This window comes from Coccomyxa subellipsoidea (assembly GCF_000258705.1).
Source record: "Coccomyxa subellipsoidea C-169, whole genome shotgun sequence".
Lineage (NCBI taxonomy): Eukaryota > Viridiplantae > Chlorophyta > Trebouxiophyceae > Coccomyxaceae > Coccomyxa > Coccomyxa subellipsoidea.
In genome coordinates this window covers 225236-253077 of record NW_005178032.1, presented here as the reverse complement: position 1 = coordinate 253077, position 27842 = coordinate 225236, and the positions used below count along the sequence as shown (strand labels likewise).

At 51.3% G+C, this 27842-nt stretch overlaps 3 protein-coding genes across 3 annotated transcripts; 2 read left to right on the top strand and 1 right to left on the bottom strand.

The window, feature by feature from the left end:
- Positions 1 to 153: 153 nt before the first annotated feature.
- Positions 154 to 4298, top strand: COCSUDRAFT_47932 (molybdopterin biosynthesis protein; the record flags this gene model as incomplete). The annotated part of the gene is made up of 11 exons (XM_005646257.1): positions 154 to 389; positions 535 to 652; positions 759 to 859; positions 1034 to 1171; positions 1631 to 1810; positions 2320 to 2377; positions 2546 to 2619; positions 2868 to 3035; positions 3504 to 3601; positions 3747 to 3852; positions 4191 to 4298. Exons 1-11 carry the CDS (start codon positions 228 to 230, stop codon positions 4296 to 4298), a joined length of 1311 nt encoding a protein of 436 aa, XP_005646314.1. The 5' UTR covers positions 154 to 227.
- Positions 4299 to 10826: 6528 nt separating this feature from the next.
- COCSUDRAFT_83481 (hypothetical protein) lies at positions 10827 to 12160 on the bottom strand (the record flags this gene model as incomplete). The annotated part of the gene is made up of 4 exons (XM_005646577.1): positions 10827 to 10983; positions 11207 to 11288; positions 11497 to 11667; positions 12064 to 12160. The coding sequence occupies 4 exons, from the start codon at positions 12158 to 12160 to the stop codon at positions 10827 to 10829; spliced, it is 507 nt and encodes a 168-aa protein (XP_005646634.1).
- A 1037-nt stretch (positions 12161 to 13197) lies between these two features.
- COCSUDRAFT_56215 (TPR-like protein) lies at positions 13198 to 27412 on the top strand (the record flags this gene model as incomplete). Its single annotated transcript, XM_005646256.1, has 27 exons — positions 13198 to 13230; positions 15696 to 15842; positions 16112 to 16297; positions 16629 to 16750; positions 16980 to 17109; positions 17367 to 17516; positions 17751 to 17867; positions 18213 to 18378; positions 18596 to 18930; positions 19145 to 19351; positions 19626 to 19740; positions 20125 to 20291; positions 20575 to 20712; positions 20899 to 21031; positions 21425 to 21620; positions 22038 to 22237; positions 22671 to 22815; positions 23099 to 23223; positions 23615 to 23750; positions 24102 to 24235; positions 24502 to 24812; positions 24898 to 25125; positions 25474 to 25614; positions 25934 to 26045; positions 26313 to 26431; positions 26676 to 26919; positions 27345 to 27412. The coding sequence occupies 27 exons, from the start codon at positions 13198 to 13200 to the stop codon at positions 27410 to 27412; spliced, it is 4305 nt and encodes a 1434-aa protein (XP_005646313.1).
- Between the last annotated feature and the right edge of the window lie 430 nt (positions 27413 to 27842).

The window sequence follows — 27842 nt, the reverse complement described above, 5'->3', positions numbered from 1 at the left end:
ACACATTTGGAATTGGTTCCAAATTTCAGTCCCCAGGGTCAAAGCCCAAGTCAACCATGTTCTGGAAGACCATCATGTGACAGTCATGTGATCAAATGCTGGATTTTCCTTCCGAAGTGTGCAGCTATCCACAACATACAAGCTTGAGCGGTTGTTTGGCACTGACGATCTATACAGAGGCTCAACCTATTTATATTGCGAAGGGCACATCGAAATAGAAATACAAGATGTATCGCATGGTCTCCATCGCCGAGGCCCAGAAAACTGTGCTGAATGCGATTGAGCCCCTGCCATCAATCTCGTTGGGCCTTTCAGATGCTGTTGGACACATTTTGGGGGAGGATGTGATCGCAAGGGAGCCTCTGCCACCCTTTCCTGCCTCGATCAAGGTGCGACGATCTGAAGCAATCGGGGTCCTTCATCGGAACTGCCACACCAATACTGCGTTGCAATGAACTTCAAAAGATTTTAAGGTGCACTGATTGAGTCATCCTGCATTGCTGCCAGCTAAGTCACATTGCAATGGTGTTCCAGGATGGGTACGCTGTGGTTTCCGCCGATGGGCCAGGGGACTATGATGTTGCATTCGAAGCCCTGGCTGGCACAGCTGCTGGTCAATTGAAGGCCGGCAGTGTCGCTTACATCACCACAGGTACGGGCACGGGATCTTCTTGGTCACCATCTCTCCCACCTGGAGGCTATCCGCCTCTTCTGACAATCGAGAATCTCATGAAATTTGAAATATTAAATTCTTGCAGGCGCACCACTGCCGGATGGAGCGGACGCAGTCGTGCAGGTTGAGAACACAGAGAAGCTGCCAGCCGGCCCTGATGGACAGCAGCGGGTCCGCATTGTCAAGGTACCTTTTGCCTTGTCAGCATCCCTCCAAAATTTTGGATGGTTCTTGCTTTGCCTCTGGGTCCACACCATGCAAGCAGGCATCCTCCTCCACCTCACCCCCAGAATCAGCGACAGCACTGTCTGATCGATTGACATGCATGTGACACATGCTCACTGGCAAGAGTGCATGCAGCCAGCAAAGGGGCCGGGGGACGATGTGCGAGCACTGGGATCAGACATAGCAGCTGGAGAGGTGGTTCTTGCAAAGGACAGCCTGGTCGGGGCAGCAGAGATCGGCCTGCTGGCCACCGTGGGCGCTGCCACTGTTCAGGTGACCCCAGTTCTCTGGAAAATTAAATTCACTCGGAAATGTGTACCTCACAAGTCATGAACTTGATTGCTTCTCCAGCAGGGCATGCATTTCAGGTGCAGCCTACATGTTTGGCAACTGGCGGCCGCACAATGCACTTCAATATGACTGCAAGAGTATAGAGATGCTGATCCTCCCTGAGCCCACTTTGCTCTTACCTGATAGGCCGCCTAGGGCTGTTTGGATGTACTGACAGCATCCAAGTGGTCAAAGCAGTCCATGACAAAAGATGTGCAACACTGACAGCATCCAGCTGCCAGATGACTAGCTGAACTCATGTGATCGTCTGCACAGCAGCAAAGACTCTGCGCTCGCTTCCAACCTCTATCTTCACTCCCCTTGAATACATACTGCGCGCCGTTCCAAAACCATATTTTCAATTCGCTTTGAAAACCCTCATAAACCCATTTCTATTCGCAGGTGCGAAGAAAGGCGCGCGTGGCGGTGCTGTCGACAGGGGATGAGCTGGTGGAGCCAGATCAGGAAACCTTGGGCCCCGGCCAAATCAGGGACGCCAACAGATTCATGCTGGCCGCCGCCGCGCGCTCGGCCGGCTGCGATGTTACGGACCTCGGCATTGCGCGGGACGACCCGGCCGAGGTGCAATATTCCTGAATCTCCTCCTATATGGCGTAGCTCTGAATATTGTCTCCCAGAGCACAAATGTGGCATTGTTTGGTGGCGCATATTGCACCATAAAAACAGGCAGCAAAATTCAGCGCAGAAGAAGTCAGGAAACGCAGAGAAGCAGGAACCAAATTCCCAGGGAGTTTTCCTTTTGACTGGGTTCATGCTTTTGGGTTCCAGGAGGATGGAGTTTTGGCCCAGATACATTCATTGCCCAAATTACTTACGCTGACACGTAAGTAAGTAACAGTTACTTACTAACAATTACTAAGCAAGTTACAGTACATCACTCATTGGGATGCTCAGAGGCAATTAAAAGTGCTGTCTTGACCACCCCATCTCTCTCCTGAGCCAAGTTCTGTCAGAACGTGATCCAGGAGTATCAGCGGGCTTTTATGCTGCTCACAGGTGCTGTATTGGCGTGAGCTAAATTGTAGAGACCTCAGTGTGATGTGAGCTTACTGGTGAGGTGTGCTGTGCAGGTAGAAGCCAAGTTTGGGGAAGCCATTGCCCAGGGGGTAGACGTCCTTCTCACCTCAGGTGCTTCCTCAATGGGTTTCACTTATCATCTCCCTCAATTTCCCTTAGACTTGCTGGGACCTTGGATCTGTATCTGTCTGCATGGCTTCAAATTTTAATTGTAATTTTGCTGGTATTATTGGGTCTTCTGGTTACTATGTTTACTGAATATGCTCGCTTGGCCTCCAGGCGGCGTCTCGGTGGGTGACAGGGATTTCATCAAGCCGATACTGGAGCGACAGGGGACCGTGCACTTCGGCAAGGTACACATTTGCCCCACTCATGAGATTCTTTCTGGGCTTCTTGTTCTGTTTTATTATCCTGGGTCTTGCCCAGCTTTCCAGTGTTGCGTGAAACACGATAAATGCCCACACACCTGGGAATGAAACCACTGTGCTTCTTTTAGGATCTTGAAGGCACGGCAATGCATGCACACCACATTATAAAATTTTTCGTTCCCCTTTTTGACCCCATGGGGGTGTTGTGATCTTGAGTGGGTCTGTATTTGCAGGTGTGCATGAAACCGGGCAAGCCGTTGACTTTCGCGACCCTTGACGGCGCAGCGGGCAGTTCGGGCAGGGGGTTAGTCGTGTTTGGGCTGCCCGGCAATCCAGTCAGCAGCATCGTCACCTTCAACCTCGTCGTGCTGCCAGCCCTGCGCGCCATGGCCGGCTGGGCGGTGAGTCATCCCTCAGTCACCGTGTCATCTTATTTTCTTTTTACATGGGCCCAGACTATGTCAACCGCGGTGCATGTGGATAATGCATCATGTACAGAACTTGACTCGCTGCGGCATGAGACATTGGAAATTTCATACAAGCTTGTCAAGATTCTGGGTTCTCCGGTGTCCGGTGTTTGTGGTACTTTAAGCCATGGCGAGAGTCTTTTGCAAGTGAAGTCCTTCAGCACGCCTGTTGAGCTGGCAATCACGTGCTTTGCAAATCAAAACTTCTCAAACAAGCACTGCCCACGGTTGATTGCGTCTTGCTTGGATCTGGCAAGTCCAACAAGGGGTAGGATTGTGGCGGCCTTTGACTGCAGCTTGTCTGCAGGACGCACCTTGCTTTTTGACAGGCAATGATAATGAACGTAATAATAATAATAATAATAATTATAATACTAAAAACAAGCATTCCACTGTGTGCAGGAGCCGCGGCTGCGGCGGGTGCATGCGCGGACGCAGTCGGCCATCAAGCTCGATCCGGAGAGGCCAGAGTACCACCGAGCCAGCCTCAGCTGGCACAGGCAAGCACAATCATATCTCATGCCGCAAAATCCCTCTTCTTTCGGATTCTGAGAAAGAGCGTGAGCGACCATCATTGACACAATGAGGAATTTGTGCCCTGAGCAGTGTTTGGATTGAAATTAGCAAAGGTGGTGGTGGGTGCAGGACGGGTGAGTCAGCAGGTGAGCTGGCGGCCGCCAGCACGGGCGGCCAGATCAGCAGCCGCTTACTAAGCATGCGCTCCGCCAACGCCCTCCTAGAACTGCCCGCTGTGAGCCCCTCGCTTCCCTGACTGGCCCTTCTTCTTGGCGCATAAATTACGCAGCTTTTCGTCATGACTCCTGCTATCAAGTAACTTTGCTGTAGGAGCACAACCTTCCCAGCTTGCCGAGAATTATGAATTATGGCAACATCATGAAATAGCATGTAGCAGCAGATGTCTCCTAAACACTTCACGCCTTCCCATTCTGATGAGCGGCATTGACTGGCACCTAACCCTGCGTAATTTGCTTGTGTGAACAGTCAATGCTTGTATACATCTGTGCTCGATATAAATCACCTGTTTGAGTCACAGGGGGAAACAGTAAGACTTCATGTGCATGCATGCAGGTGCAAGGGGTGTTGCCAGCTGGCAGCCTGGTGTCAGCGTTGCTCATAGATGACCTGAGCGCCATGCCTGTGCCAGAAGACATCCCATTGGTTGTCCCATCCTGGTGAGCGGCTCAAATTCAGGAGCGGATCAAGGAAATTTCATGGAGAAAGAAGATTGGTCTTGCATACATGATACCTGTTGCCCTATCGTGCCATTTTCCTGCTGTCCAGAATGTATGCATGGCTCATCCCATCCTTCTGAGCGGCTCACAAATCAGAGCCGAGCATGGTACTGATATAGTTGATTGGGAGTTTGCTCTTTAAACTTGAGAAGGAAGATTGGGTTCTTCTGCGTACATGCTGCCCCTTTTCCCTCTTGTACGCTATTGCTGCTTCCTAGACCGTTTTGCATGGCTGGTCCGAGGGCTACTACAAGTACCACCATATAAATAAGGCAACCCCTTGGCTGGACCCAGAAGAGGGGTGATGCAAGGTGAATACGCATCATCAAGGGACCAGGATTTTGACATGTATGGTGAGCTGTTTCTCTGCTTGAAGCAATGCAGTCCAAACGACTGGACTGAAGACAATCGAATCCACATTCTTTAAAGGACTCTTGTGGCATGCTGCCTGATCTGAATTTGAGGCAAATAATGGACAGAGATTAGAATACAAAACATTGAAATTCAAGAGCAACGGATGCAAAATCAGCCAGCTATGTGCCCTGATCTGATTTGGGGTGAAGACGCTGTAATTCTTCTCTGCATTTTCTGGCAGCTTTCATCTCAAAGCTGAAATCTTCTTCATCCCCTTCCCTTTCTGCGTGGTCCTTGGATGCAGATGCATGGCTGAAGTCCAGAAGCACCACTTGCGGCCCTGCTCGACACAGTTCAAGTCACTGAAAAGTTTCCATCATACACCCTGCTACAAAGTTAGTATTTATTTTAGGGTAATCTACAACCCTACAAATCAGAATGAACCCTGAAAATCCGAAATATAAGTATCAAAGAGATTTCTCTAAGACATTATTAATTAATGATCAATCCCTCACGGCAGGCTGCTCGTCACACATCTCATCATACATGTACATCCAGCTAGAGAAATCAAAGTAATTGCCCTGGAAGACGAGTATGACTCAGCGATGACTAATGCCTTCTTAAGTAGCTTCTCGCCGAGTTATCAGGCCCATGCTGAGTACCCTTGGCATGATGACTGCATTGACTGACAAGAAATCTTTCGCGCAAAAATTTAAATGGCTGCTTGTGGGGCCTGCACAAAAGGCCTGGATGGTTCACGCGGTTTCACCTGTAGCTTCGGACGGGTCGGTGCAAATGAAGTTGTCGGCCCTTGGATCTTTATGCACCACGCCCGCCTTGTGCAATCGTTTCAAGACCCTCAAGGCAGCCGCCTCCACCTTTGGCGTCACATCGATGTCTGACAACGTCGGGCCCTGGATCCTGGCAAATGCAAACATTTGGTTATATTTGAAGCCCACATCATCTCCGGCACAGTCTGATATGACAATGATGTTAAGGCTCGCATGCGTCAGTTTTAGATTGAGCAGGATGAGTCAGCACCTTGTCATCACGAGGCTGTAAGCCACTTGCCCAAAGTGCCCCGTCACCAGGCCATGCCCCAACAGCCGAGGCACCACTGACCCTGCAAATTTGAACTTCATCCTTTTCACTGCATGCCACATCAGTGCATGACAGAGTAATTCAAGATAGCTGTTTCTTTGGCGGTGAAAGCATCCACGTGAGTATGCGAGCGGCAGGATTCAGAGGCAGCCATGCAGACATTCAAACTGAAGCCCTGGACTGGAAAGGTTTCCAAGCAATTGATCCTGAATACGTTCGCAGTTATTGCCCCTCACCTTGCAATCTGGCCAGCTCTTTGGCATACAAAGTGCGCTCTGTGACCAGCCGCTGTAGCGCCTTACTTGGGTCCGGACCCTCATCCTCAGTATCCTCATGGAAGTCAAAGTGCAGCATTTTGACCGCCGCATCGCAACCCTTGTAAATCCCCACCTTCACCTCCCCGGTGCTGCCAGACCCCAGGGTCTCTCCTGCGCACATGAGATCAAGGCAACGTTGTCTGCTGCAATTTTACCAGCTTGGCAAATCCAGTTGCTCGCTAGATGTCTGAAGCGATAGGGCTGGTTGCTACACAGGAGGCACATCGATAGTATTTTTTTGTTAAATGCTCCTGAAAATTCATCACTGCCAGGTCGTGAAAGCAGATATTAGGTCAACACTCAAAAAAAGGGACGCATGCACATTGAAGCCAGCCAAAGCAATGCAAGAATTTTTGTAAGTTGGTGAGCCTGCTGACAACATGAAATCTGCTGAGCGAGTTTGTATTCAATCCTGCTGATCATTAGTGCACGTTAGTGTTATACTTGAGCTTCCTAAAAGCCAAAGCAATTACACTGTGTTGATCCCTATTCTGTGATGTGAGGGGATGTGTACCCAAGGCAAGATCATTGACATGCAGGGAGAAGCCTCCTTCCATGAATTGCCTGTCCAATGACTCGACCAACTTTGCACGGCTTCTCAACTGATAATCCGGACCTGCATGGGGTTGAAGTTTCTTTAGAACTCCAACACATGGTGCCATTACAGCTTGCTTTTGCTGATCCAAGAGCGTCAAAGAATTTGGAAAAATTCAAGGTGATGGAGATGATATTAACGTCCAGCTCGCTGACTGGTATTCTCACGAAGCTTGCACAGAAGGAATCGCTGCAATTCTCAGCAAGGCTGTAATACACGACTGGATGCACTGAGCAAACTTGTAGGGGATGCTTGTGATTGCTAAGAAGAGGTCTGCTCGTTTGGGCCTCACCTCCGTACACCCTCTTCAGCATGTGAAAAATAGGAGCAGGAAGACCAGTGGTGGCAGGAGAAAGCACCCTGGTGCCTGAAAGCGGTGGCGCCAGTTGCAATGTCATTGGTACCTCATTCAAAGGATCTGCCAGGCTTGTGACCTGCCAAAAAAGACACATATACTTCAAAGATTATAAAGTACTATGCTATAAAGCTGCAGCCTGTGCAACTCAGCAGCTGCCATATATGCACAGAGCAGATCAGCGTGAAAGCCAATCATGTTTGTTATACTGCAAGCATGTAAGAACATCTGAGGACAGAATAGAATGCCATGCACTTACAATATGCTTGTGCTGAGCTTGATTGCCATACTCTGAAAGTGTTTGCTGGATAGACATGCCAGCGAATTGGTTCATGTCAGGCATAAGCAAGAGGGCCTGATAATGGATGGAATTTCTACCGAGAGCCAGTAGAGCAGCTCATTGACACTGGGCAAAAGGTTATCGTATGCATATGCTCTTGAAATCGCCAGCTGCAGCCGCTGTGCTCTTCTCGTACATGCCACCTGCAGAACATGCGAAGGCACATTTATCCAGCATTTGCAGACATTGTATCCTCACGTGGATCGCTTGCAGAGTACCAATCTCTACTAGGGCAAGTGACATCATGTGACACATAATGACTATATCCATTGCGCATCTCTGGAAGGCACCCTACACACGAAGGGTCACGAGGTTCAAACCGGCTATGTCCTGTTATACAAGAGGTCTCATTGGGCAGTAAATGTCGGATGATGAGTTTTGGGGTGAAAGGGTCATTCGGGCATGCAACACACCATAGAGGGCCTCACGAAGAAGGTCCTGGTGTAGTCTGTAAGGACGCCAAAGGGAATGCCCCATGTGACCAGGAAGCTAGCCAGTATGTCCACATGATTCCTCACCTGCATATAGCACACTGCATGTTATGGCAACTGAGACAAAAGAGCACAGACATTCCTACGCGCTGCACCGGCGATTTACTGTTGCGACAAGCAGCAAAAATGAAAAATACACTCGAGGCCCGATCGAGTTGAGTGCAGATCTCTCCTCTGTGTCACAATACCAGTCAGCTGTGAACGGAGCATGTCACACTTTGTACATAAACAAAGTGGCATTTTTCTGCTTTAGCCGCAGCACAGCAGCGCACATAGGCGCGTTTCGTCATACATGTTGCGCTGCAGACATCCTCTGACTACCGCAAATATGTTTGGGCTTCTTTTAAGCAACGAAGCAATCTGATGGCAATCTGATGTGGCTGCAGGGCATCCCCAGCACTAAGCCGGCCACCACCGACATCGGGCTGACACCGGCCATCTCCAAGATCGATGCCAAGCCAGGGGCAATCTGGTTTTCTACACTTCTAGGCAATATTGTGTGACACTAGCAGACAGGATACAATCTCCACATACGCTGCCAGGCTCCTACTGACAGTCTGGCGAATCCGACAAGGGGCAGGAATATTGGCAGCCTCTACATGCAGCTTGTCTGCAGACGCACCTTGCCTCTGACAATGTGATACATAAATGACTGCGCTACCAGGCTTTGAGGCAGCTGCATGTTGACTTCAGCCTCACCTCATCAGCATTCTGAATGCTCATCTTGTCCCCCTGGTTGAAAATCTGCACAATGTCTGTGACGCCCTCAGGGAGAATCGACCTGTGCATTATTTTGATCACTGCTGCAGGCTTGTCGCCGACCGGCCCTTTTCCCTCATCTGTAGGCCGCCAGAAAAGCCTGCGCAGAAAACCACAGCGGAAAGATTAAAATAGGTATCTCGAAACAATATAGGATAGAACAACATCATAGTCTGCGCCTTGAGCAATTGCTTTGGGATCCAATCAGTCTTAAGTGTGCTCTAAGCCATACTAGAGCAGATTATCATAGAAGTATCATTCTCAATCTGATTCTGGCCCAGGCTGGCAGGGGCCGGTACAATTACTGAGTATCGTGCCCACGCTTGAATGGGTGTTGCTTGGACCTTGTGAGTCCATGAAGACGGGTAGGATATGGGGCAGTCTTTGCCAACAGCTTGTCTGCAGGCGCATCTTGCTCCTGGCAGGTAATGCATCTATATTTGATAGCCAGTGTTTCCACTGCTGACCAAGCGTAAGGAAGAGAACATGTCTCACCCACAGTTTGGGAGCCCAGGCTTGCTGAAGCCAGGAGGAGAGTTCCATTCACTCCCTATCACCCATTGCCAATTGATGCCTTCACCACGCAGCACTTCGTTTACCCGTTCAAGGCTGCTCATGGCAAACCTCATTTCGACGTCAAACGGCGTGAAAAAGCGGGCTTCGCCGACCTCATCACTTAGGAATCGTGGTGCCTGGTCAAACGTATATTTGCACTGCCAGGCATGGTACTCGGTCTCAATACTGTCCCATGCCACCACAAGGTCTGGAGAAGACCTTTTCGGTGTATAATATGGTCTATAGGATCCCTGGAACCTTTCATCTACACCTGATGCTAAAGGTTTGGACAAGTACTCCAGCGAGTTGATGGTGAGCATTGCTACATCGGCCTACTTTAATTTTGACTCGCACTGTAGAGGTAATAACTTCTGCATCACTTCCTGCTGTGCAGGAGCTCAAGATTACTATCCATTCGTTCGGAACCAAGGGAGTGAGTGGAGGGTAGACCCTACAAGGGAGTTGGAAAAGACCCATTGTGGGACGCCTTCAGACAATCAAAAAGTGCTTCACCTAGAAGGTTGAAAACCCAGAAGCATATGCAATTTCATTCTGTGTGTTATAACCATGTTTCGGGGAGGTAGACAACTTTGTTTTCTTACAGTTCGGCTTAGTGTACTTGTAGATCACCAACGCATAACCTGCAGGTGAGCAGTATTATTTGATATTATAAGAAAATTGTATTCCATCAAAAGTTATGGCAAGCCTAGAAGCATCAGTAAAGGCTGCACATGAGTCCATGCAGAAGCAACAATTCCTAAGTGTCTTCCCGGCGTTGTGAGCAGCTTTGGCCCTTGTGTTTGAGAGAATGACGAATTCACTGGGACTTAATGTTTTGTCTGTTAGTTTTCAGACAGTCTAGCCTGCATTTGCATTGTCAGGCGCAGGGTGTCTCCTCTAGTGCACGATTGAAGTCAGCAATGAAAGCATCTGGCCAAGAACAATAAGGTGACGAATGTGAGTTTGTCAGGTTGCTGCTGCCTTACTTGCTCCGCAGCTGATTGGCTGTAATCTTCGACCATAATGTATGAAGGTGACTGCTGGATATTGACTGTCTTGACCCCGTTATAATTAAGTGCCCCAGGGCAAAAATGAACTTAGATACCAGATATGGGAAGACATACTGGATTGGGCACCTTCAATAGGTTACTTACACCGTAAGGACTGGCACCTTCACAAGTGTGGCACTTGCGCTTCACGACTGAGGACGAATCATTAAATCGGCAGATATTGTTCATTGTTCCCTCCTACTTCTGGCACTGTTCATCTCTGAGCGGTAGATTGCAACGTCTTCCTCTCTGGCTGCCCTATCCTTGGATGCAGATGCATGACTGAAGTCCAGAAGTACCACGTGTGGCCCTGCTCAACATTCACACAAAGACGATAATTTTTGTAAGAGTTTAAAGCGCGATATTCATGGTTGACCCAGCTGGAAATACATTTTTGTCCAAGAACGGCAAGCCTCTATAAACGAAGGGTTGAACGAGGCTTGCAGTGAGACATTGCTCACTGCTGCTCCAGGCAAAGCAACCATTTTATGTCAAGAACCTATGTTAGGACATGCAATTGCAAAGCAAAGGTGTTGGTCATGGATTTTTTTTTCTGTTAGTCACCTGCAGGTCCGGAGGTTGTGCAAATGAAGTTGAGTGCCCTGGGATCATTGTGCAGCACGCCCGCCTTGTGCACTTGCTCAAGAACGCGCAACGCAGCTGCTTCCAATTCTGGTGTCACATCCATGTCATTCAACACTGTGCCCTTGATCCTGGCACCAACACAGCCACATATTAGAAATGATCCAAGAGCGTTGCAAAAAACGTGCCAAGCATCCTTCCCTCACCCACTTGCTCCGGTAATCGCCTTCCATGCAGTTCTCTTGGAGCGAAAGCAGGCAACACATGCTTGTCAAGGTGACATGTATTGCAGATGCACGTCTTGCAGTTTCCCATATTGTCTCATGATTCAAAATGAATCGGATGACTCAGCACCTTGTCAGCACAATTGTGTGAGCCACTTGGCCAAAGTGCCCCTCCACAAGGCCATGGCCCAAGAGCTGAGGCACCAATGACCCTGCACAAAAGAAACTCTTCAGTCCTTCGGTCCCAAAAAACCACGTCTACGAGCTATCTGTGCATTGCATGAGAAGAAGGTTGGAATGATTTAATACTTCTACAGCCTTCCAAATCTCCCAACCCTAGACTGCTTGATTTGTTGGCTGTTCCAAAGCTGGAAATTTTTTGCAGGTGCACATTGAAGGATTGTTAAGGTCTTTTCTCACCTTGCAGCTGAGCTAACTCTTTGCTGTACACGTCGCGCTCATTGATCAAACGCTCCAGCGCTCCATAGGACTCCTCATGGGAATCGATGAGCAGCATTTTGAATGCTGCGTCGCATCCCTCAAATACCCCCGCTTGCACCTCCCCGGTGCTACCATACCCTAGGATTTCACCTGCCCACAGGCATGCAGCACTCTCTGCCTCGTGTGGAAGACCATCAAAGGTACAACATGTCAGACTTCGCGGGGATTTCTGTTGGAGATTGCCACGCACTCATGCCGGCTTTGAAAGCCGCACTCCAAAACATAGATCAAGGGCATGTATTTATGGGATCTGACAGCACCATGGTCCCTTTGAAAGGGCATAGAGCTGCATAATGGAGACATGCTTGCTATTGCGAGAGACAAGGACGGGCATGGGAAGAAGTTGTAGAATGAAGGCTGCCACTAATCTTGCGCCCTGTACTCAGTTCTATTGTCCCCACCTGCCGGGGGCTAATCGCCTTCTCACTGAATGATTGAAGAGCTGATTGAAGGGAAGTGCATTTCAATCAATATGAGGGAGTCTACCAAGGGCCAATTCTCCTACGTGCATCGAGAAGCCCCCTTTCACAAAGCGCCTGTCCAGCGCTTTCAAGGAAGCCACAGCCTTCTTCTGCTCATCCATGGTGCCTGCATGAGTGACATATATTGCTCAACCTGTGCAAATGATGTACCCCGCACAGTATTGAATAATCCTGCACAGGCATGGGAAGCATCGGGTCGTTTAAGAGACTTGCGCCACGCACACTGGCAAGTGACACAGCAAAGCAAAGGGCGCAATCAATGCATAGCCAAGGGTGCTTATGTACCAAGATAACCTGATGTCTAACTATCAAAATATGGCCCACCTAGGTAGAACTCTTGAACCCAAGAGTGTTTGTGTGACAAGATACCTGATGTTTGATTGTCAAAATGGGGCCCACCTAGGTAATATTCCTTCTTGACCATTGGGAATGGCACTGGAAGTCCAGTCCTCACAATAGATGGTGCCTTGTGAGCTGACAGCGGCGGTGATAGGGATATTCTGACTGGCACCTCATGTGTGAGATCATCAACGCTTGTGACCTGACAACACAGTCACGTATCCTCACAATATTTATCGTCATGCGTCACTTCCGCATGCCAGCTATTTCTCAGCAGCAATGTGGGTTTCCAACAGCAACGTGGGGTCTGATACATCTACAAGCTCCATGACCATGTACTATATAGCAAAAGGGCCTTGCACCAAGCAATCCATTTATGCCTGATTGGGGAACACAGTCACACCTTGCAAGACACCATGGTACAGCAAAACCTACATACTGACGCATTCAAAAGGGGGCAAGGTAGATGAGAAGTCCCACCGAGAGCCAGTACAGCAGCTCGTTCACACTCGGCAATGTGTCATTGTAGGCATATGCCTTCGAGACGGCCAGCTGCAGTCGCCCCGCCCTTCTTGTGTGAGCCACCTGCAAGAAACTGTACCTGGTCAGAGTCTTGGCCTTTGCCAAACCTGGTCGGCCGAGATAAAGGAACAATGGTTGTTCTACAAATATCTGCTTGGCGCCGGCAAGGTTCCTTGGCTACTCCTTGTGTGCTGGGAGCTCCCTGGGTGCAAAGTTTCAACCGCTGAGCAGTCTGCATCGTGCAAGGCATGGGCATGCTTCCACTGTGGAATCTTACATGGATAAGAAGGACTTGGCCCCGGCTGGCAAGGTGCGGTATAAATACCGTACCCACGGTCGATTGGGTCTTGCTTGGATCTGGTGAGTCCAACAAGGGGTAGGATTGTGGCAGCCTGTGTCTGTAGCTTGTCTGCAGGACGCACCTTGCTTTTGGCAGGAAAAGCGTGTAATAAGAAGCACTGCATTCCAATGAATAATATCTATTATGCCTACATGGCCTTGAGTGGCAAAACAGTTACTAGGCAATAATGACATTGGCGCACCATGGAGGGTCTGACAAGAAAGGTCCTGGTATAGTCTGTCAAGATCCCAAAGGGAACGCCCCAGGTGACCAGGAAGCTGGCCAGCAGACTTATCAGATCCCTCACCTGCATACAGTGTCAAATATACTGAGCTAAGGTCAGGAATGGCGTTCGAGGACGCATATATATCCATGCAGCAGCCCCACCTGCTGCTAATCCCACAAGCCTTGGCATATACAGACTGCATCATACAACATGCATGGCTTTATTTATGGTAGCAAGCATCACATGCATCAGTGGATTCCAACAAAGAAATGTCGTTTACATCTTTTCCTGTGAGTCACCTATGCACATGAACCTACACAAATGCAAATTTTCAATTTGAATATCTAAACGGGTGGAAATGCAGAGCAAGCACGTTTGCTAATGGCCGATGCAACTGCCATAAGTCTTGTGTCTCCTTGCATGCCTGACAGCGTGGCTAAGACACAAGCATGCATTTTGAAATCTTGGATGGTGCACCTCACCGCGTCAGCAAGCTCAGTGTCTGTGTTGTCTCCCTGGTTGCAGATTTGCACAAGGTTTGGCGCCCCCTCCGGCAGTATTGAGCCATGCATCACCTTCACCAACGCAGCAGGCTTGTCTCCGTGGTGCAGTCTCTCGCCTGACGAATGCCAGAACAGCCTGCGGGGAGAATTGAGAAAGGCAGTCGAGTAATTGCCGCACATTGAGCGGTGCTTTGGAAGGTCAAGGGACCGGGACAGAGCATAGTAGGAGTATCATAGCAAGTTATTGCTTCTGGCAGACAAGGGTCTTGCGCTGCAAAGACAGATGTGAAGGCAGAGACTAGAGCCTTATCATGTTTGGGTCATGTGCTCTGTTCGAAGTTGTTCTCCTTGGAAAAAAAGCTGCAAAAGAGTCCAAAACTCCACTTCGTGTGCAGTAAAATAACGCAGAGTGCATTGGATGCCTCCTACAATCCAGAAACACGACCCCATCCCATAAGAAATTCCCCATTGATCTGAATTCCTGCAATTTATGCGTGGAACCCACTCCATTGCGCTGAGAGGCTTTGTTGGAAGAGTCTCACCCTATATCTGGACACCCAGGGCTGCTAAATCCCGGAGGGGCCTTCCAAGGGCGACGTTCCGTCCATCGCCAGTTGATGCCTTCGCTGCGCAGGACTTCGTTCACACGGTCGAGGCTGTCCATTTGGAAGAACATCTTTATAAGAGACACACAGTCAAGCGACGGACGGCTGTCATCTTCAATCTGGAAGTTTGAGCCTGGCTTGAACGTGTGATTGCGCAGCCAGGAATGATACTCAGCCTCAATGCTGTCCCAGGCCACGACAAGATCGGGTGGTGATCTCTTTGGTGTAAAGGGCGGTGCAGAGTACTCATCCCTTTCACGTAGTCTAGAAGCTAGAGGTTGAGACAGGTATTCGATCGAAGTCAAGCTGGGCATTTTAGCATTAGCTCCACTCTGGAAATGAGCTATGCAAATCTAAATAAGCTTTTACAGGATTGCAAAGCCACACAAGCTCACTCGCAGCAGAAGGGGCAGGTTGCTCATACAGGGCACATGCCTCTCAGTTGCACTGACTCGTGAGAAGTGCCAAGCATGTATCTAAAACATGCAGGATAGAGTCCATCTTGAAATTTTCCGACACTCGTTCGGAACAGGGGATTTTATCATACATAACCCTGTACGGGGTGTTGGAAGCCCTGCCGCATGTCTACAAAGACGTGCTTCATCTGGTTGATTGAAAGGTTCAGAATCAATCTCAAATATTGTATTAAGAGTGTACATACTTGTTGAGGACTTGGTATATCCACTTTTGGCTTGCATGATTGTGTACAAGTTTTAGATCAACATTCCACAATCTGCAGGCGACCAGTGGATTTTATATACCGCATTCCTGAAATTTGAAGCACAGAAAAATTTATGGCAACTGTAAAAGCTTCATTGAAAGCCGCACGGGAGAGTTTGCAAAGGCAGGAATTCCTCGATGCCATACGCCATGGGAAGGCAGCCTTGAAGATTGATTCGGACTCCTACGACGCCCTTGTGTGAGTTCTAATTATTATTATCTTCAGCTCTTATTGTCAACGCTTTTGGAGCTGATTGCATATCCGTGTGAGAGCTTGTTTTTACCTTGAGGCATTCCAGGATGTCAGGAGCTAGGAACCATCGCTCACCTTCAATTGGATCTTGTTTGTCAATCAGATTGCTTGGAAAGGCTGCATTCCAGCTCGGCGAGCATGGTCAGGCGGAGGCCGCCTACAGAAGGGCTGTAACTGTCAACCCATCGTCCCTGCTGGCATGGAAGGGCCTGTCAGAGCTGTTTACCTCACAAGGAGCCATCACCTCTGACTTCATCGAGACACAGGAAAAATTGGTAGGTTCATCATCATCTCATCATATCATTTGATCCCATTGCTCAGCAGGAAAACACTGCTGCCATGCCTTGCACATCCAGAGCACAGAAAGCATCTTTCCACCTCCTAGGCAACCCTGCAGCGAGATGTAGACTTGGAGGATGAAAGAATATATGATATGGTGCAGACTGCTGGTTGCTATTCATGCACGATGTCACTGATGGCTGTCCAAGAAGAGAGGAGAGAGAGAAATTGTCCAGCCGTGAGAAATTTGACTGTGGGGACACAGCTGGAGCTTTCAGAGGGTGTGGAAGCTTCTGAGAAGCGGCAGGGGTACAAAAGAGTGCTGGCAAAGGCATATGCGAGCTCTGGACAGCTGGAAAAGGCGATCCTGCATCTGCAGGAGCTTCTGAGGGATGACTCAGCCGCTGCAGAGATCTGCCTGGAGCTGCTGTGCAGCCTTGCAGATGCCCAGGTATGGCACACCACGGCTAGCCATTTAAAGGAATGGCCAACATGAGTCGAAACTAATCGATGACAGAATCAGTGGAATCCCGGAGTTCTCTCACACTTGCACATTCTGACGAGCCACTACACATGAATTCCACGTTGTATTGGAAATGTAATTACACGTTTATTCCAGCCCTCAGGACTAGGTGCCTTGCAGCAACCTTGTAGTAATCCCTCTCCAGCCTTCCCCGTCTTTGCACAGGTGTATATGGTAACAAAGAAGTCATGCACACGCTGCTCATGACAGACTGAGATTCAAGCCGTTTCTCAAAGTGCATGATGTGGGCTCTGCACAGCTGGCGCTGGGAGCGAGGGGCATTGAGCTGGCAGGGGGCAGGGACGCTGTATCTGAGATTGTGGGTCAGACAGTGGCGTCCCCCAGATTTGCAGCGTACCACAAAGCCTACTCAGACCGCTTGTGGGCTCAGTGTCAAGACTCTGGGTGAGTTTGACTGCTCTTTTATTGCAGAGAGTGTCACATGTGCGAGAGTGTCTTGGGCTGATTCTCTTATGCTGACAGATTGTTGGCCTACTGAATTTTGTGGTTACGTTTTGTTAGCTCGTCAAAGTACTGCTTTGGCAATGAGATCGATTTTGAGCAATGTGCATTGAGCAAGGTTGTGTTCAAGATCTGGTCTTGCTCACAGGTGGAGTGATGACATGTGCCGGGAGGCTGCCGTCACATGCCAGCGCCTAATCAGGCGCTCCACTTCATCCCGCCCTCTGCAGACGCTCCTGAAGCTTCAGCTGCGCTCGAGTCATGACCCGGCAGCACAGGTGCCGCCTGAAACACCAGACAATGTCTATTTGGTCTTCCCCAACAGTGTCTGTTCTGCATGCAGTCTGCACTCAGCTTGCATGTGATAGTGGACCGCTAAGATTAGGCATGCATGTGACGGTTCAAATTGAGAGTGGGCAAAGGTTTCTGCTGCCAGCCAGCAATCAGCGACCAGCAATCAGCCTTGCTGATTGCTTGCTCGTGTCTCTCTTGGGCAATGGCAGGAATTAGTAAAGATATTCTGTCCATGTAACAGGAGGCGGCGGCATTGACAGCGAGAAAGCTGGCGCATCAATTCCCAGAGTCTCCCTTGGCTTCTGTGGGGCTGGGCCTGACGCTCTATCAGAGCTTGAGTAGTGACTGTGCTGAGCCATCCACCAGCCAACAGCGGTCCCTTATCCTGCAGGTGGGCAGCATTGTTCTTAGGGCTTGCAAACATTCCTCATCCTAATCAGCTCTGTAATCGAGGAAACTATCGAAGAACATCTTGTTTGTGCATGCATCCTGCTTGGCAGAGCACAGGGCATTCCAAGTCAAACCCAGCATCTCATTGCTAAGGAGTTAGTCGAAAATTGTCTTATAATGCAAAAACGCCTTCCATTGGACTGTAAATCACGAGATATATTATATATATACGCAGCTTCTGGAGCGGGGGGACCTGGCGGCAGCGGGGGGCCTCCCCCAGGCCTGGCTGGCCAAGGCGCGCATGCAGCTGCAGTCCTGCAACCACAGCGGCGCTCTTGAGACGGCCACACAGGTACAAGACCGGGATTTCACCGTTACAATTTTATACACTGACCCTGCCCGAGGCAAGGTGGGTCTACAGATACGCTGCAGGTCAAGCTGCCGCAAATCCTACCTCTTGATGGATCCGCCAGATCCAAGCAAGACCCGATCAACCGCTGGGCACCTTGTACAATATTCATACCCACCTCTACCAGCCGGGGACACAAAACTGTGTATGTCAATTCATTTGATGAATGACACATTCAGCAACATCTCTCTCTATTGCTGAATGTGCCTTCATCATGTGCCTTGCACATGACTTACTTACACAGGGTTGAAATTGGTTAATTTTCAGGTTTCATGGTTTCTTACGCAGGGGCTCAAGCTTTTGCTGAAGCAGCAGCAGCAGCAGCAGCTGGCGGCAGAGAGTCCAGTCAGCGCTGACGAGGATGCGCTGACGGAGCTGCGACTCATCATCGGGATTTGCCTGCTGTCCCAGGGGCAGGCCGAGCGCGCTGTCACCGCCCTTAAGCAAGTCGCAGGTACCGTTGTGCAATCACCTAAGATTTGTACACGTGTAACAAGAACACCGCATCCCACTAGAAGCCGTCCAGAACAATGAAGTACAGGAGCGCATGCGTCAGAAATATCTTTTCAGCGGCATTGTCCTCATGTCAGCGCATTGCAAGTCATGCGACAGGACGGCCCAAGGCTTGAGATTGACATGAAAATATAATCACTACCCTCTGTGCTGTACAGGGAACACTGCCAAACCGGGTGCTACGCAGCCGACTGTGTTGCAGCGGCGCGCGCTGGCCGGCCTGGCCCGGGCGGCAGCTGCGAGCGGCGACCGCGAAGCTGCGCGGCAGCTGCACGCTCGTGTTCTCGGTAACGCGCTGACTCAGCAGCCGCCGTCGCGCTCAGCGCCACCGGCAAAGCCCGCGGCGAACTCGCTGGCCGCCTTTGAGCACATCCTCGGCGCTGCCGCGCTGGCGCCCAAGGCCAAGCCAGTGCCGGAGGCAACGCCGCCGGATGCCGAGCACTGGGCGCACGGTGACTACGGCTGGTTCCTGTTCGAGGAGGGTGACTACAAGGTACGCCTGTATCCTCATCATATGGTAAAGTATTTCTCGTTCCAGACATGACAGAGCATATCAGCAGAAGTGATGAGCTCGTCGCATTCGTGCTGTGGACCCTTCTTCTGGGCTGTTCCTTGGCCCTCCCTCCTGCTGTAGAACAAAGTGAGGATGACACAGCCTCCTCGCTTATCAAAGCAGTGACAGAAGATTGGTGCGTGTGCTGTGACAGGGAGCTGGGGAGCAGCTGCAAAAGGCCGAGGCATTCGCAGCGGACGGAGATTTTGAGGTGGCGGACTGGGAGGTCGCGCAGCATCGCTGGCGGCTGGGGCGCGCGCACTGGGAGCTGGCGGAAGCTGCCGGGCAGCGCGGGGAAGCTGCCAGGAAAGCGGCGGCTGCCATGTGGCTCCAGGCCGCCGCCGTGGAGGGCCCTCAGCAGGTTCGTCTCTGCCTCTGTCCTCAGACACATTTACAAACTAGAAGATATCAAATATGCCAGAACACCAATCAGAGGGTATCTGTTGCCTTTTTCGAGGAAACATGCCATAGAGACTTCACTGCATTTGCAAAAGGGCGTGTAGCATTTCAGACATCAATCAAATGGTTTCAGTCGTCTTCTCTAAGGCAGCATGCCACAGGAATATTACCATGATAGATTGTGGAGCACAGAGGGAATGTACAAGCGAAGATGTCCTCGTGGATACTCTGTGCAGGCACCGGCGTTTGCATGGCTGGGCCGGTCCTATTTAAGATCGCCGGCTGGAGTTGGCCCGGCGCGGCGGTGTTTCCAGAGAGCCCTCTCCATTGACCCCTGCCTCGCCATGGCCGGTGCGCCCCATTCTGATGACACATCCCTTACTCACTCCGATGACTAATTGCTGCTGGAGCCTCAAACCTTGCACGTCTCCCGTGCACACTCTCATGTGCTTAGTTCCTTGCATCGAGCCACGAGAAACAAAAACAAACAAATTCAATTCTGCACTCTTCCAGGCAGCCTGTGCCTGCTGCTTGTCTGCAAACGTACATTGCCTCTGGCAGGAAAGTGTTTTATAGCAATAATAATAACACTCTCCCCAGCCTGCTTGTGTGTAGTGCTTGATGGCCCTGTGTGATGGGCTCTGTTTTTCACGCCTCCTACCCCATATAAACAAGTCTTCAGATTGTTCTCTAACAAGTTTAGGGTCTAGGATTGACCTGATGTGTGCATGGCAGGCGACGCGCTGATGGGCCTGCTTCGGAAGGCCGGGGCGGCCGCTCCCGCGGCGGCGCTTTGCCGGGAGATTGCTGCGCAGTACCCGGAGGCGGCCTGGGCGCACGTGCAGCTGGGCCTGCTGCTGCTGGGGCAGGGGTACGCAGAGGAGGCCGTGCCTGCGCTGCAGGTCTGTCTTGTGGAAACTTCTGGCCTGCAAGACTTCTCATGGCACACTCATCACAAGCTGCAACACAAGCCGGTATAACACATGTGTCTGCTTTGCCGCTCTTACCGGCAGTTTGGTGAGGACTGCCATGCAAGCCAAGAGCTGCCTTTTTCTGATGGCAGCGGTGGTTGCATCACATGTTTCCACGCTCGAGGGCGATGTCTTCAATGCCAGTGCTTGTTTCGCATCTATATGTGGATGCTGAAGTGATGTCTGAAGAGGGATGCATGGGATGTGCATGCAGGCGGGCATCAGGGGATATGAGGCGAATGCTCGCGCATGGGAGGGGCTGGGATCCGCGTATCAGGCGCTGGACCGTCTCACTGCCGCAACCAAGGCACGACCCAAATTGGAAGCTCAAAATTTTGAACTACATTGCGCTGTCTTGCATTGTGCCGGCATGCATGAATGAGGACATCATGCGGGGGTTATTGTATGCAAAGGCTCAATCCCTCCCCTGCAGGCTTGTTGGCGCAGTGTTCACTGTCTCTCCAAGAAGCACATTGCTCATTTGCTACCGGAGGATGCCATCAAAGATCTCTTGACATGACAAGAATGACAACTGCAGGCATATGCAAAGGCGCTAGGGTTGGACCCAGCACGCCTGTACAGCCTGGTGCAGAGCAGCACAATCTATTTGGCGCTCGGAGCCTATTCAGACGCGCTGGCCTCCGCAGAAGCTGCCCTGAAGCTGGACCCCCGTCATGTGCCTGCGCGCACCTGCGCTGCAGCTGCCCTCCTCTGCTCCGCTCGGAGCCACGTTGCCATGGGCGCCCCAGGCAAGCACCCTCGCACTTTGAAAGCCTCTACTCTTTGGAAGATCGCTCGATTCTTTCCCCCGGACCAGTCAAGACCTAAGCTCCCACATAATAATTCTTTCGTGAGGCAGCTATTTTGCTGAGCCACTATTGGTGAGAGAAATGTCCCACCCACTGGCAACTGGCTTGCACCTTCTCTCACTTCGGTACATGGGACCAATCTGCTTCTGTGGTGTCTCAAATACAACAATCAGCATGCATAATTCTGTCCTTGAGTACAATGCCGTACAGGCAGTGCAAGCATTGCTGCATGAAAAACTTCTTGATTGTTTGCAGGCATCGCAGCCGATGATCTGGAGGCGGCTGAGCGCCACCTGGCGTCCTGCCTGGCAGGCGCGGGGAACCTGGAAGCCGCGCTGAAGCTTCTAGGCGATGTGCGCCTGTGCGCGTACTCTGCCCCTCCGCTTGATCCGATGCGTGCACTCAAACAGCCTGTGACAGCCCGAGAGCACCTGGACGCTGCCGTCAAGAGGTGAGATAAATCTTGTCAGGCAGATATCTAGTTGTCCGGAGTATATAGTTGGGCAATAAAGTGGCTGGGCGTCTTAGGCCATTGCTAGGTACCCATTGCTTGCGCTGTGGTGTTGACACAAAGCAATTTTCCCATGACTCGGTACCAGCGGCACAGACATCCCATGTGCATGCTAGTGTTTGTTCAAGCCCTCTGATGGATAAATGCAATCGAGAAAAACACAACAACATCGTTTCATGCACGACGTAAAATCTTTAGCACTGTGCCCATGATAACTAGTATTTGCATGGATCTGGTGTAAAGGGATGGTGCTTGGGGCAGCCTTTTTAGGGCAATTTGTCTGCGGACACACCTTTTCTCTCTTTGAACTGGGAATCGTGCGGCAGTAATCGTAAAGCAAAGATATACTGCGCGCAGGTGGCAGCGGCAGATTTCTGCGATGCAGGCGGCGAGGCGCGCGTACGCGAGGGCGTTGCATGCGGCGCCGCAGCGGGGGGCCCACTGGGGGGACCTGGCAGCCGCCCTGCAGCTGGAGGCGCAGCTTCGCCGCGCGCACTCGCGCATGGCGCCCGAACAGGCTCCCCGGCTGAGATCTCTCGCCGAACGCATGCTGAGAGGTGCGCCAAGATTCTTAGCAGGAACTCACACCTCCAAAGTGGCTGCCATGGTTGTTGATGTATTCATAACGGGGCGCTGCATGGTAGATCCCGCTGTGGGCACGAGCAGCAGATCCTGTTGGAATTTGCTTGGGGTGTAGGGATCAGGATTAGGGGTCATAAAGCTTGGTACTGGGTACTTGTTTCGCCCACACACCACCAATAAGTAAGAAGGAAGCTGAAGGTACGAGTTGAGAGCAATCTTCAGATTGTCGCCTTCAAGTATCACAAGCACAAGAGGCTTCCATTTGCGCCCCAACAATGAAATACATGTTTCATCTGTGAAGTGATTTTCAGTGTCTCGCTGCTTGCAAGCTCATCACCACCCCTGGGCGGCTTCATGAGTCATCACGTGTTGAATCTGTTTGAGAATCAATTCTTGGAGTTGCATCAGGCGGCCTGCGGTTGGCGCCGGCTTCGGCGGATCTGTGGGCGTGTCTGGGTGCATGTGCGGGGTCTCCTGCCGCACGTGAATACGCCCTTTCGCGCGCCCTCACCCTCGACCCAAAACAGGCGCCCAACTGGGCAGCCCTGGGCAGGTGTGCCCTTGTTGTGCTCTTGTTGCATTTGCTTGCGACAAATCATACAGGTGATTCAATATACAAATACTGGTAGCTATTTCGTCAAACATTCACTCCTATCTTGTGCCAGAACTGCATCGCACAGCAGTGGGTACAAGATGCATTATTGCACAAGGAGAGCAGGTCGCGCAATATTACCATTGATTGAGAATTTATGATTACAAGCAACAGATGAAGGGCCTACAGCTCTTGCTTGGTTTTATTTGGATGCCTGACTTGTGGTGCTGCCCGTTTTGGGCAGGCTGTATGTGGAGGCCGGGCAGCCCCTGCTGGCAGAGCGTTGCCTGGCAGCTGCCCGCAGCCACGACCCGGGCAGCGCTGCAACTTGGGAAGCCATGGGATCACTGGCAGCCCTCAGCCCCCAGGGTGAGCCCAAACTTTACAGTATTTCCAACAAACATCACCATCTAAATCTAGAAGCAGGCATTCATATACTACATCAGAGAGCATGAGTCATCATCCTTCCATCAATTCAATCTTACACACAGGCAATGTTCAAGTTTTGTCATTATTTTTCCTAGTCTCACTGAAGTGATACAGGTCCACACCTTGCTCAAATTTGGACTGTTACCACCAGAAAGTGCACCTTGACTTCTTTGGGATTGTGCCTTCTTGCCCGAGTGCATCAGGTGCATGAACTGATTATTGTCCCCAGACGTCTTATAGGACAAGACACTTTTGCGCGCTTGTGTTGAGTGCATGCAATCAAAGTTGTCCCAGACATGTCGTCTGACAGGAGTCATTGCTGCCTGTACAGGCTTGGAAGAGCGGGGGGACCTGTACTCTCAAGCTGTGAAGCTGGGCGGGGGGCCCGAAGCGCTGATGGGCTTAGTAGAGGGAACGCTGCGCGCCGGACGACCCTGCCATGGCACCGTCTACGCAGCTGCACGAAGGTGCCTGAAAGACCCACCACCAGCTTTTTATGCACTAACTGAACTTAGTGCGAACAGCATGAGACTGTGCCACACATCGCAAGTGTATGAACAAAACATAGATAGTTTCTCTATTTTAAGGTCAGAATTGCAAACGTGCATGGGCATGTATCTGGAATACAATAAAATTTTTCTTTTGGGACTGTACAAAATTGGGGACTCATTTCTTCCAGCAAGGGAAGGACAAGGCAGGTGGCGTGATTTTGGTTTGACAAAGCGACTGCTGACTCATGCTGCCACCATTAAAGCTGACGATCTGTACATTTTTAAAGTGTTCAGTATTGAGAACTTTTCCCCGGTATGAATCTGCAGATGTGCAGAGGCGCAGCCGCTGGATGCTGCGGCATGGAACGCCCTCGGACGCGTGGAGGAGCAGCGAGGAAGCTTCCTTGAAGCTGCGTCGGCCTACGAGCGCGCCGAGGCCCTTCTCGCTGATTCACCGGGAGGTGACTGGCTCTTTACTAATCTATGCAGGGTCTGCTGCAACCCTGCATATAAGAACACAGGATCCAAAAGCTGTGTCGCACGTGTCATTGTCTAGACTCTGGCTAAACTGGCTAAAATATTCTCATTTGAACTGGCTTATTTTTTGGCTCCTGGTTGTCCTGTCCGGGAGGTGTCCTTGCAGACACAGCCCAAGAGAATTGAGGTGTTGAAAACCAAGCAGCTCGTACTGCAAATAGCTGTCTTGAGACATGGAATGTCCATGCAGGCACAACAAATGGGAATGCTTGCACCGAGGACTGCATCATGCAGTCACATCCCGCCTCGGACATTCTGCATGACTTGCTTGCAGCCGTGCGGCTGAACCTGGCACACGCACATGTCAGAGCCGGGCAGCCTGCCCGGGCAGTCGGGCAGTACGGGCAGCTGGTCGCTGGGGGGCAGATGCCCGAGCGGGGGGACCTGCCCGAGCGGGCAGCTGACTGGGTCAGCTTTGGGCAGGCTCTGGCGGGCAGCGGGCAGCCCGGGCAGGCTGAGTCAGCGTTTCAGCGAGCCATGTCCCCGGCCGCCCCGATCAAGGTGCAGTTTTGATTTCCCCACCACTTCTGGAAGTGTGCTTAAGCTTGCCTGCAAATAATTCTCATCAAGGGATGCTGCGCTGCAGGTTCAGCTGGCGGCGCTGCAAGGAGTTTGCAAGCTCAGGATCCAGCAGGGCGATGTGCGCGGGCTGCTGCAGCGGCTGGACGACAGCTTCGAGCTGTTAGTCAGCGCTGAGTCATCGCATGACTCAGCCGCGGCGCACTCGGTGTGGCTAACTGTGCTGGCGGCCGCGGCGCTGCCCGGCTATGCTTCTGCGCGGGGCAAGATCCACTCCCGAGTGCAGACCTGGAAGGTGGGGCAATCGGAGCATTTCGACTTGATACTACTGTCCTGTCTACGCTGTTTACTGCAGAGGCAAATCCGCCTGCACACGAACTGCAGAAGAATGGGTTATTGTCCAAGATGAGCAAGGACTCTTGTGTCTGCGAATAGTGATGCAGATGAGCATGTCATGACACGTGAAGCAAAAGCAATCAGGAATGCCCAGAAAATCACGGTGTGCACGCAAAGCTTCAAGCTTGTGTTGATCCTTCTTGACAAGGAGGGAAGGGGATTTGCAGGCATTGGGACTTACAGCTGTGAAGTTAATTTGGTGCCAATAACGCAAGGAGACCTGACCAAATTTCGCTGTTGGATGCAGTTGCTGGCTGGTGGCGGCAGCGCAGAGTTCACAGCGCAGCAGCATCGAGTCACGGCGCTGGGTATGCAGGCAGCAGGGGATGATCTGGCGGCCTCCAGGGAATTGATGCGCGCGCTTCGCTTATGCCCCTGGCTGATTGAGGTGCGCATGCATAGGAGCCCTGTTACTTAACGCCCCTCAATTTCTGCGTTACGCCCCCTGGATTACTTCTAGTGGGAGCGGACAAGCCATGAATTTGGTGCATTTAACAATCTTCCTGGTTGTTGAACTTCCCGCATGCAGCATGCAGCCATGAGTTGACGGCCCCTAGGGGCAAAGTGTGTTTAGTAAACTGTGATGCTTTGATCCAGGCATTCTTCACGCGTGTGCTCTTTGGGAAGAGAGCCCCTTTTGAGGGTACACCCGGGGAGTGAGGCCGGAATTTGTACCAACAACAACTCTGCATGCTTGTGTGTTGTAGGTACGCGTGGCGCTGGCCTGCTGCGTTCTGCGCATCTCCCCTGAGCGCCACATCAGCGCCGGGCGCCTGATCAGGAGCGAGTTGGTCGAGCGCCTCATCAGGCGACCACCAGGTGCGCTTGCTTTCTTTCCCACACCCTGTCTTATTTGTTATATCGGGCGCCTTGAGCGGACAGGAACAGGTGAATGCAACCATCTGATCCTGGACTCAAGGTTACTATCCTCCTACCACATGCATGGAAACCGCAGATATGCCATGGCTCTGTCTTACAAGAGGACCCTAGAGCTAGGACGACATCTGCTTCATGTAGTAATCTATCAACACAGGGATGCTGAATGATATCTGCAAGGTGTGAAGTATTGTAAGTGGGGGTTTGCAGGTGAAGATGGTGAGTCAGGCGCAGAGCTGATCGAGCAGGCGATGATTGCGCGCACCACAGCCGCCCTTACAGCCAGCACTGATGGATCGGCCTTGTCAGATGTGCATGCATGCGCCAAGGTGAGTGCGGTCCTCCTTCCGGCAAGCAGACTAGCTGCAGCATGCATATGGTGTCACTTACGCACATTGCTGCTAGACTGAGTGCGCATCATGTGCATGCCTCTTGATTGGCCTACATCAACACTTGTGGGCAGCTGCCTGCAATAGGATGAATCCAGTCTGCTGCTCCTGTGTGATGTCTCTACAAACGCCTGCATTCGAGGCTGCTGATTCTGGGCTGCTTGAAAATGACCAATTCTTGCAGGTGCTGTCGGCGTGCATGCACATGCACCCGCACCGCGCCGCCTTCCCGGGCCTGGCCGCTCCGCTGCTCGCGCGCATCGACGACCCTTGCATGCGCATCGACAACCCCGTCACAGGCATCGACGACCCTTGCGCGCACATCGACGACCCCGCCGGGGCCGGCCGCGCGGCGTCCGCCGTTTCCCGGGTCCGAGCCGATGCGCTGCGGAGGCGCGCGGCTGCGCTGCAGTCAGGGACAGGCTCAGGTGAGAGCCCGGCAATGACTCATCACATCGGTAATCGTGGTTCTTCATCCAATTAACGATGTACAGCTCCAGATTGCCCACTTCTTAGAACGCATTTCTTCCTTGGGGAGAAGGGTTTAGATTGCACCCTAGAGCAGAAATGGGGAAAAAGAGGATGTACTGTGGGCGGAAATGAGCGCGCGGCATGCACCGTCCAGGAAGAAGATGTATCCTGCGCTTGCTTGGTACACACTGTGAATGTTTGGGGCTTGTTCGGGTGTACAAATGGGGGCCGGATGGGGCCGATTCAAGCCAATAGACCACATCAACAGCGGGAATCGTGATCCAAACAAGCTGGAAATGCCCCTGGTGTTGATAGGTACACCGTTTCTCAGCACAAGTGCTGCTGGATAAGGATGTTTGACTGAGGCAGCGATTGCATGCAGGCATGATGGCCTCGGGGGAGAGCTTCCTGGACACAAGGCTCACCCCGCTGCTGTCGGCAGCCGGATGATTGCTGGCTCATGCACATGTGGTCTTTTCCAGATTTTGAGAGGCATGCAAGGCACGGTTAAAACCAAGATTCCACATCCTAGGCAGGGGTCCCCTGGAAATGGCCTCATGAGGGGTCTTAGGTGTCTAGGAAACGATTTTGGTCCACCAGAAATTACTGCACATGAATTGGCAATTTTACCACGGTCAGATCAGATCCCTGGAATTGCGCAGAGACGCCGAGGAGTGCTTCCTGGCCAGCCTTGGAATTCTGTGGAGGCCGTTTCAAGCCCAGCTGCAATGACAGTTGCCAATCTTGTGAGCACAGAAAATCTTGTGTGCCACCAGAGTGTGCCTGCATGTGCCGGGCCCGGGGGCATGCAAACAAATAAGCTTGTTATATGTATACATAATTACGTAATTAAATAATTAATTGTATAAGTAATTACCCG